Below are 10,492 nucleotides of genomic sequence, written 5' to 3'. Positions count from 1 at the left end.
TGAGGAGCCAAACGAATCCTTGCGCCTTTGCCGTGAGCATCTCACCACTCCCACCCCCCTCTTCTCCCTCCCAGCACTGCTTTAGTGCCTGTGTATCTGTACACCTCCATCCTACAGAGACACCCATTAACCCACTTTCTTCATCTAACACACAGAATCATCATGAGCTGGGAAGCCCAGAACAGACAACTGAGCAAATTCAGAATAAACTACGGTGTCCTTTCATGACCATAGAGACTTAAGACTTCTCTCTTTTGTCTCTTCTCTTCCTCTATTTCCCCATTCTCCCTCCCTTCCCCCCTCCTCGCTTCCCTCAATTCCCCTACCCTTTCTTCATTTCTATCCCTTCTTTCCTCCTTCCCTCCCCGCTCCCCAGCAGCCGCCACCGTCCCATAGCTCCCTCCCGACCTGGGCCGGGGCCGGGTTGCGGGGCAGGAGCGCAGCAGCAGCCGGTGTCCGGGCGGGGCGGGCGGCGCGGAGCCGGGATAAATAGATTATTCACTTCCCTTTCACTGCAGGCCATATGAAGCGGGATAATGCTTTTGTCAGGGGAGATTATTTGTTTAGCGGGAAAGTACGCGAGAAGGGATTAGCGCTTTGCCCGGAGCCCCCTCCCCGCTTCCATCCATCCCGCCCGACGGGATGGGCCGCGCCTCGGCGGGGACCCCCGAGCCCCGCCCGGCCCCCAGGCTGGGACACGCGGCGGAGGCTGGAGAGGCGGCCGGCAGGGAGGGCTGCCCGATCCGGGAGCAGCCATCGGGCACCTGTGTCCCGGCCCCTCGATAAGGAGGAGCTCGCTCCCTCCTGCCGTCCGCACCCACTGCAAATACAATTAAGCAGTGGGGAGAAAAGAGGGGGAAGCTTTTTGGAGGAGTGAAAGACCGCGTCCCTTCCGCAAAGTGCTTTACTCTGCTCCCTCAGGCTTTCCTTTTTTTTTTCACCTTCCCCTATGTTTTTTTCCTTTATTTTTGTGCGTGTCTTTCTTCCCTCTTAAACTGACTTTCACTGGCAGCTTTTCCCTCCTTGCGCTCACCCCGGAGGAGGAGGAGAAGGAGGAGGGAAAAAACAACCCACCAACCCAGCCACTAAACCCACCCAGCAGTGGATGGGGGGAGGCAGGAGGCTCGTAGTGCGGGTTCCTGGCCAGCGGGCGGTGGGAGCCCCCTCGCTCGGCGAGCTGATGGCCGGCGGCGGGGGAGCAGGGCGCTGCCGGCCCCGCGCACCCAGCGCAGCGGCGGCCCCGGCCGCGGCCCCGGCGCCTGCGGGGCGCTGAGGGCTCCGCGCCCGCGCTCGCTCGTCAGGCAAGGTGCGCTGAGAGGGGGATAAAACGGGAGAAGGGAGAGCGGCGGAGAGCAGCAGAGCGGCAGGGAGAGTGGCGGGTCTGCCCGGCTGCTGGCTAGCGGCTACCTCACCCCGGCGGCGCATCCTGGCAGATGACGGAGTAACTCAAACGCGCCTGGCTTTTTTTTTCTTTTTTTTTTTCTCCTTTTTTTTTTTAAGGGGTGGGAGGTGTTTGCTATTTTATCCTTTTTTTTTTTTTTTTTTTCTTCTTTCCCTCTGTGTGCGTGTGTGTATACAAATATATCGCCTCCGCTCAGGGAGCAGGAATATTTCAAACCCCAAACTATGGCTTTTCAAAAATCGCCCGATGCCTCCAACGCCACGAGGAAAAATCCCAGCCTCTTGGAGATAGGAGCCTTGTGCTTGGACTCGGAGATCATCTTCGGCTTCACCAGCCACCTCCTGCGGAGGAAAGCCAGGGTAAGGGCATCTTGCCGCGGTCCGGGGCAGCTGGGGCCCGGGAGGGGATCGAGGGCCGGCTCACGGGAAGGGGGTGTCAGACTTGGCGGTGCGAAGTTGCGGGCGGCGGTGTCGGACAGGTTTCAGCACCACGAACAGTCCTGGCGGCTCCGCGGAGCGGCGCGGAGGGGCGCGGGGGAACCGCGCTGCCGGACCCCTCCTGGGGCTTCCCCGTGGGGACCGCGGCACCTTATGTGACCCCGGTTTCAGATGGCGAGTGGTGGCACCGCGTCCCGCTATTTCTAGGAGGGTTTTGTACTTACTACGAAAAGGAAATTGCTCAGCCCCGCAGCGCGGCTCAGCCCAGCGTCGGCCGGGGAGCCCACCCCTTTACCCCCCGCCCCGTCCAACCCGAGCCTTGGAGCCGCGGGAGGGTTTTGCAGACGTTGTTTGGGCACAGGAAATTTCGGAGCAACTTCCCGGAGAGCAGCGTTACCCCGAGCAGGCGGGAGAAGGGAGCTGGGGCGCGGCGCCCTGGTGCGTGTCTGTGCCAGTCTCGGTTGCCCGCCAACCCCAAGAGGGGCACACGGCAGTCCTCGGGTACCAGCCCGTGTCCCCCCTGTCTCCGCTTTACTCCCGCACCCCAACTTTTCCAGAACTGCCGGCGGGCGGTCCGGGCAGGCGGGGGTAGCGATCACAGTGCAGGGGGGGCTCTCTCTGCCCGCGGTGCGGGGCAGTGCCCGTCGCCCACGGCCCCAGGGCATGCACCCTTAGGGGTGGGGCCGGTGGGGCGCTTCACACGCGGGCCGGGAGAGCCAGAAGAGTTTAAGGGCGGCGAAAAACTGCCTTCTGGGGCGGGATTATTTTTTAACCCCATGTATATGTTTCCCCACTCTTCGTGCTCCGCGATGCCCACTTCACCACAGACCCTACCCCACGCGCCACCAGCACCCACTCGCGCGGGGGCGGGGAAGGGGCCCAGGAGCCGCGTTGGCATCTCCGGGCAAGCGGCGGCCGTCACCGGCGCGGCCCCGCGGGGCTCGGGCTCCGGCTCGGGCCGCTCCGTCCCGGCGGGACCGCGGGCGCGGCGGCGCCGGCAGGGGGCGCTCTGGTCACAGGGACGGCGGCCGCGGCGAGCCCGGGCACGGCCCGGCCCCGTGACAGACAGCGGCGCGCACTCCGCTCTCCGGGGGGAAAAACTAAAAAAAGGAGAAAAGTGCTAAATATACCAGCCGGAGCGGCAGCCAAGTAGACAATTAGCTGCGAACGTTAATTTCTCCATCTGTCAGGTCAATTTTTGCGTGTAGGAGCATCCCGTCGCGCCCGCCGAGCGGCGGGAGAGTCAGCCCCCGTGGGGCCCGTGCCCCGCGCATCTGCCCGCGGAGCGGGGGCACGGTACCCCGGCCCGCGCAGGAGAGCGGCAGCCGCGGGGCGGAGCGAGGGGAGCGGGCCCCGGACGGACCCTTGACCCCCGCTGGCAGCTGCTCCGCAGCCCCAGCGCCGCTTTTCTGACTCCGCGCCCTGCGGCGGGACCGCACCCCGCGCCCGGCCCCTTTTTTCCGACTCCGGAGGAACTTGGGTGTTAAGAGTGTGAAGGAAGCAACGACTTAAGTCACACTGATTTTGACATTGTCCCGTAGGGTCACTATCAAATGGCATTTTTCTCCCCCTGCCGCTATCCCAAACCTAAACCCGAACCCCAGCCCGCCCCGGCCGAAGCTCCCCCGCCCCGCTTACCCCACCTTACCCGCCCCCGCCCAGCCCAGCCCAGCCCAGTCCCTCCTCCCCTGCCCTCGGAGCACTTTTCCAGCTTTTTTTGCCGGCGTGCTCCTGTGCTCTGGGTCCTTCCCCGTGTCGCCGTGGGGAGCTCACTCCTCCCTCTCCCATCCCAAACTTCGTTCCCGTCTCAATATGGGAGGCAACATCACCTAGAGCGGCAGCCCGGGCGGCGGGGACCCGGCGCGATCACTGTTGGCACCGCTGACCCCCGCCCCGCGATGGGCGCCCCGGGCCGGCCGCGCCGCCGGGCACCGCGCCGCCCGCACTAACGGAGCGGGGCAGGGGAGCATCCCCCGCTATCATGATCGCGGCCGCCGGCAGGAAGGCTCTGGGACCTGATCCCCGGGCGCCGGGGGTAAGTTCCTACCAACACTCATCTCCTCCCCGCGGTTGAGCTTTTCCTTAGTTTTTTTATTTTTTTTTCTTCACTTTTTTTTTTTTTTTTTCCCTCGCGAGGAGGGTGGGAGCAGCGTTGCCTCCGCGTCCCGCGTTGCTGAGCTGTGCTGTCTCCGCAGGTGGCGGAGGGGAGCGGGGTGCGGGAGCTCTCCCCGCGGAAGAGGCCGCCGGCCGCCGCCGAGGAGGAGCGCTGCGCCAGCCGCCCGCCGCCCGAGGGAGCGGGAGCCGCCGCGGGGGCCGAGCCGCGGCCGCTGGAGCGGGCGGCGGCCGGGGGCTGGTGCCGGAGCTGCCAGGCGCAGCTGGCCGAGCTGAGGAGGCAGGCGGCCCGGCTGGCTGCCGGCGGCTGCCCGCCCAACGCCCCGCCGGTAAGTGCCGGTGCAGCGCCCAGCGCCGCTGGGAGGGCGCGGGGGGTGGGTGGGGGGCTGGAGCCTGGCCCCGGCCCGCACGGGGTCACAGGTACATCCCCGAAGGATTTGGGAGGGGAGCGTGACGGCAAAGCCGGAGATTTGCAACCCGGGAGGGTTCTTCAAAAGTTCAAGGATTTTCCGTACCGGACTTTTATCAAAAAGCGAAACTGTGCGGCCGGACGGTCACCCGCTGCTACAGCCGCCGGCTGCCAGGAACAGTTAAAAATGGAAAAGGGAGTTTGGGAACAGGAGCGAAAGAGCCGAGGGGTGGCTGTGCAGGTGCCGTCCGAGACGCACCCAGAGTGCCGGGGCAGCTCCCCGTGTCGGTCCGCGGGACCCGGAGCCGCCCAGCCCTGCTGACACCGCCCCGGGGATGCCGGCTCGGTGTTGCGGCTGGATTTGGCTTCATCCTTACTAAGAGAAGCTGCCGGTGGCAGGCGTTCAGCTCCTCCTTCCGAGAAGCCCACAAAGTGCAGCTGAGAATCAAACAGTTGTGTCTGTGGCGCTGGAAGAAACTTTGAGTGGGATGGATGATTTTTGAGTGGGCTGTGCTTTTGCCCTCTGGGTGCTTGAACGTGTCTGCCTGGCTGATGGGCTTACTCCTATCCTTAATGTCCCTCGGGCAAGCACTGGCTGTGTCATTTCCCTCCAGTTTGTGATTGCACGGTGGCACTTAATAGGGAATGGAGAAAGTGCATGAGGATGCCAAGAGTTTCCTTCTTACACAGGTGCAGCTTTATTAGCATGTATTGTAATTGTCTGCACAGTTTTTCCTTTCCGCATTTGTTTTTTCTGTCAAAGGCCTTTATTTTCCTTGTTGCTTTTCCTTTTTCAGAGCAGGCAGACCAAGGATTTTGAAAGGTGAAAAGAGACAGTCTTGATACAGAGTCTTGCCTAGATATCTGAGGAGATCCTGAGAATTAGCTGACAGGGCAAAATGCAACAGAAGGCCCTGAGATTGTGTTTCAGGACACACAAAACCTGTGTTGGGGTTTTGATAACATTTGGAAGTAATGTATTGTTTTCTAAACAATGCTTATCTGGATGTTTGCAAGAATGGGGGGGAGGGTCTGAAGAGGAAGCCAAACCCTACTGACCTTCGTTTTCATTCAAAGAGTTCCTGTATGATCTACAGAATTCCCATTGAATCTAAATATAGTTTTGTTTGGAAGTGCATTGTGGAGCAGTGTCCGAATGCACAGTGAGGTTTGCATTTTCAGGCTAGATCCAAAGCCTTTTGAAATTGACAGAAGTCTCTCTTTTGGCTTGCTGGGCTATAGGAGTAGGCTCTTATTTCTGTGGTGTAAAAGGTCACATATCTTATCTCACTGGATTCAGAACTGTTGGACCTTTTGTTTTCTGGATTGCTGCAGATGGTGGAAAGAAGTTTAATTCCCCTTGTGAAGTGCCTGAGATAGGCAGAAACCCCTGTTCCTGTCTTGGGGTGGGCCTCTGCCATAAAGAATTGGGTCCTATCTGTGAGCAGATCTCTGCCATGGCAAAAAAAATTCCCAGTGTAGGAGAGAGAGGGGCCTCAGCCAGGTGTTCAGGTGAGGAGACCTGTGAGCAAAGGCCTGTTTGTGTGGTCTCCTTCCTGCAGGTCTCGGGGGACTTCCTTGATAAGCACTCGATGATGGGTAAATGAATCCCCCTTTTCTGCAGGGTTTCAAAGCATGCCCAGGAACGTAATAAAATAGGAGTCATCACAGTGTCAGACCCTCAGCAGACCTGAGCACAGAGCAACAGATACCTGGAGTTTACTCACTGTGCAGTATGCAGTAAGGCTTGATGGTTGAAATGTCTTGAAAACTGCACTTTCTGACAGTTGTGAGACCTGAAGCCTAATTGCAAGCTCAGATTCCCTCTAATCCTGGCGGTGAGCAGCTCCTCAGGAAGGAAGATGCAATAAACAGTTGTCCTTACTGCCTTGTGAGTGTGAAGTAGCTCAGGGGGAGATAATAGGCAGGGGTTCGGCTACTCAGCTGCTGTGAATTGGCCTTGCAGTGGGAATCTGATGCAATATGCTGGCAGGGTGAGCACTGTGTAATGTTTGTGCCAAAAAGGCAGCTTGCTCGATTCTTCCCCCCTCCTTCCTTGTTTAATTATATAACAAGACATCTGAAAAAGCAGCTCTTCTCTGTAAGAGTTTCATGCCCATACAACGCAAGTCCAAAGTTTCCTACAAGCTCTTCTAACGCACTGTCAAACTAAGCAGCCACTGGATGAGTAAACAGCAGAAGGCTACTGCTTGGAGCATGCTGCTCTCAAAGGATTTACCTCCTTTGCCATAATAATTAAGAGATCTTTCAGCACAGATTCAGAAAGGCTTCCACACCTGGTTGAAAACCCTTTGGAAAGGTGGGTGGGTGCCTCAGAGATGAAAGAAGGGCTAGTTTCCTGCTGTTGATATCTTTCCTGATGAAAGAGTGGAGGTGTATTCTCATGCGTGGGGCAGCTGACAAGGGATTGAATTCCCATTAGAATAGAAAACCAACGTACTGTTTGCAGTCTGCAGGGATAACAAATCTAATTACTCGAGAGGGCTATGATTCATACAGTTTGTGTTGCTATCCTTTCAATTAGATGTATTTAAAATATATAAATAATTTAAAGTTTCAGTGCTCAGATGATGTGCATTGATTACAGAATACTGTTAGTTGTTTGTGTCTCTTCGAAGTCCTCCAAATCTCTGTGGACAGCTGATAAAAAGATACACCTCTTTGCTTATGTTAAAACTCTTTAAACAGTCTCCCAAGCAGAAGATTTACTGCATCCTACACTCTCAATTCCCTTCAGTTTACTGCTGCTGCCTTTACAGTTTTCTACCACAGTGAGGCCTGTGTGTGAGTCAAAATGTGATTTTCATCAAGTGTGGATGGGGCCAAGTAAAGTTTAATCTGAAATTATCCCAGATTAACATTTTGGTATTGCAGTGTTGGCATCAGTTACTGGGTCATGTACTGAACTAATGTAGGAGGGAAAAACAAGGTGTCTTGGTTTATCCCTAATTGAAAGTTTTACAGGCTGTGTCCTTGGGGAGTTGGTAATGGGATACAGCCAGAGTCCTGGCTGGAGTGGAGAGCAGGTTGCTGTGCCTGGAAGTTGTTGCTGTTGGCAGCTGTGGGACAATCCATGGGAAATGAGTTGGTGGTCTGTGTTTCACTCCCATTTGGCAAATAGCCTTGTCACAAACCACAATTACCACTAATTGGCATCATTGTTGGCAGTTTCAGGGAGACACTGAGGGCTGAATGGGATGTAAATTAAATTAGTAATAATATTTCTTAGCACCTAAATTCTTAATTGTGTTTCACAAATGCTAATTAATCAATTTGTGTGATTGCCCCTGTTAGGTAAAACCCAAACATGCTGTCATTTCTGCAGAGGTGTATGTCAGAGTGAGGTCTGTGTCTCCACAAGGAAGTGGAGAGGCAGGGACTGTTCAGTATGAGAGATGTGCTCCTGTAGCTGCATTTCTGGAGGTAAACTCTGTGAGCCTCTGGCACAGGCAATAGCCTTAAGGATATACAGCTACTGTAAAATGGTTTTAGCTAATCCCTTATGAGCAGAGGAAAAAAGCTCTCCTGGTGTTAGGAATACACACACGGATGCAACTACACTCACAGAAGGGATTTATACTGGTGTAAATATTTTGGTTGTAGAAAAGTAATGCTTGTGCCCAGGTATACTGTATTGGAAGAATTTTTTATTGGTACTGAAAGGAGGCCAAGACTAGCAGAAGTTCACTTGGAAAGGGGTTAGCTTTGATGATCATGTTTCTTCCAGCCCAGGGATTCAGACACCACATTTCACTTGTCCCCTCCACCCTCACCCCAGACACCCCCAGTCTGAGCAGTTTATGCTGCACCTACTGCCAGTGCAGGCAGGTGCTAGAGGCAACATTAAACAGGGCAGAAACATTAATTTTGTGTTGCAGCTTGAGTCCTGGAAGTTCTTGCTGTCTTAGTTTTTAGGAGATTCTTTTCTTCCCTGTTCTGTTTTGTTCTGAATTTTTACCTCCTTGCATTATCTGCACTGTGTGTTACATGAGGCACACCACTGAATGGCTTCCAAGGGCTGAAGGACAAAGCAGAGAGAGTGTGGCTCTGTTGCTGGTGGGGTTGGCAACTTTTTGTTCCTCAATACCTCAGAAGTCCTGTATTCCCAGCTGCCCAGGAAAATGCAGTTGGGTACAAAGGATCTGCCAGCTCTGGTCTGCAGGGAGCCTCAGTGACCAGGACAGGTCATGCCTTCGTTGCTGATGAACCATGAATCATTGGAGGGAGCTAAGCGAGTCTGAGCCTGCTGTATCCGTGTCAGGGCTCAGTCCTACACCAGCCAGAAGGCTGAGGAGGAGAGCTTTTCCAAGAAGCTCTGGAGGAAGAGCTTTTCCAAGAGCTGGTGCTCTCAGAGGAAAGGGAAGATGACAGTGGCTTTAGATGTGCTGTTTGCATGGATGTGTCTTACCTGTGCACATGCCAGGCCGTGCTGGACTGAGCTCCCATCACTCCTCCTCCTCCCAAAGTGATGGTCTCTTGGTGGCACACCTGTGTGTGCTGCTGGTTGCATCACCTGAAGGGGAGATGAAGAGCAGAGTTTTGGGATGGGCAGGCTCTTTCCTATGGGTTTCTCTGTGTGCTGAATAACTCCCCCCTGTTCCCACCAGCATCAGAACGAGGGAAGGAGGGTCTGGTAGGATGGATGTTCGCTGCATTTGTTCTCCCCCTCCTTCTGCACTAATCCCAGCTGTTCCCTCCTTGTCCCAGATGACTCCATAAGGGGCAGCATGTTCTCTGTAGCTGCACACACTGGTTGGTTGACAGTAAGCTGATGCTTGGACATCCGGCTTCTGCCAAGCAACTAATAACACATGGATACTGCCCAATTTCTCTCATAGTTTGTGGAAGTTGTAGGAGCTTGTTCTGAGCTTTCTGCCTCAATTTTGGAGCATTTGACAGGTTCAAAAGACGTTAAGAAAGGCTGTAAGTAAGAAGGATGGAAAGAAGGACTGTGCAGTAGTTCTTAGTGCTTTGGAAAACCAGGCTGAGAGGACAGGCATGGGATTGAGGGCTATAGTCTTGATGTATGAAAATCAGGGATGCTTTGTAATTCCCCCATGGCCACTCTGATGGCCTGCTATCAGCAGGAATTGAGGCAAGGAGAGCTCATGTGATCCCTGGCTGCCAGTGCCTGTCTCCTCCTCACTGTGCACTGTTGGGTGCTCCAGGAGCCTGTGCTGCATGTGGCGGACCTTGGGAGAGGGCTCTGTGTCCTCAGTGTTTGCCTGCAGGGCAGTGCTTCCCTGAAAGAACAAGGATTCAGAGGATTTGGGGGCTTCTTGCAGCACTTGAGGTGCAGATGGAATTGGTCTAAGCTTTTAGGAGCAGTCCCTGCTGAGTTTTTCTGCCTGTGCCCATTGTTTTCTGTTAGTGTGTCAGCCCTTACTACTGGGGTAGCCCTTTCTGCCTGGAATTTGGGAGTCACACTGGTGACACAGCTGAGTCTTGGCTAAGTTTGGGGTCCTCTGTTACTTAGGGGCTCTTTTATTTTCATGGGAGGTCTTTCTGCAGCGGGGTTGATATGGATAAGGGGAATTGAGTGGGAGAACTGTCTTTTAAAGATTGCTCTCTAGGGGAATCCAGTTTTCATGGCTCTTCAAAAGCACTAAATGCACCTTAAAATGTTCTATATTTAACATTTCAAAAATGTGTAAGTGGAAGAGTAATGTCTTAGTTAATAAATATGAAACTATGGGGCATTTTTTTTAAGATGCACATTTAATATTTAATTTTGTGAGAGAGACTCTTGCAGAGACTTGGCCGTGGAGTGCTCCAGGCAATGAGCTCAGATGTGGATTTCAGGTACGTGTGCAGTCTAATAACAGGGTTAGTGACAGCCCTGTGTCAAATGTGTTGACACCAGCAGTTCCCTTCTCTGGCTCGGTGCAGTGGTTCCCGGTGTGACAGGACGGGCTGAGGAAACTAATTGTAATCAGTTTGCTCTAGACACTGAGGATTTTCAAGCATGCCCTTTTAAAATACAGGTGAGAGGGATTATCTTGCAGTTTGGATGCTGGAGGCAAGAGACCTTCTCTCTGGGGGATCTGAAGTGGGGGAGTGGGGATTGCACAATTAGCTGAAGGTGCTGTGGTCTCCCGGGTAGCTGAGGGT

The 10,492-nt window shown here is 54.7% G+C and overlaps 1 protein-coding gene across 1 annotated transcript in view; it reads left to right on the top strand.

The window, feature by feature from the left end:
- The first annotated feature begins 1,237 nt into the window (after positions 1-1,237).
- KIF26A (kinesin family member 26A) overlaps positions 1,238-10,492 on the top strand; it is a 95,667-nt gene continuing 86,412 nt past the window's right edge. Inside the window, exons 1-2 of the mRNA XM_084207462.1 lie at positions 1,238-1,761; positions 4,035-4,280. Of these exons, the coding sequence (XP_084063588.1) occupies positions 1,627-1,761; positions 4,035-4,280 (381 nt within the window). The 5' untranslated portion in view covers positions 1,238-1,626. The remainder of the gene's footprint in view (positions 1,762-4,034; positions 4,281-10,492) is intronic.

The sequence above is a fragment of the Fringilla coelebs genome, assembly GCF_963513975.1.
Source record: "Fringilla coelebs genome assembly, chromosome: 6".
Taxonomy (NCBI): domain Eukaryota; kingdom Metazoa; phylum Chordata; class Aves; order Passeriformes; family Fringillidae; genus Fringilla; species Fringilla coelebs.
Note: the sequence above shows the minus strand (reverse complement) of the source record. Positions and strands in the feature narration are given on the sequence as shown.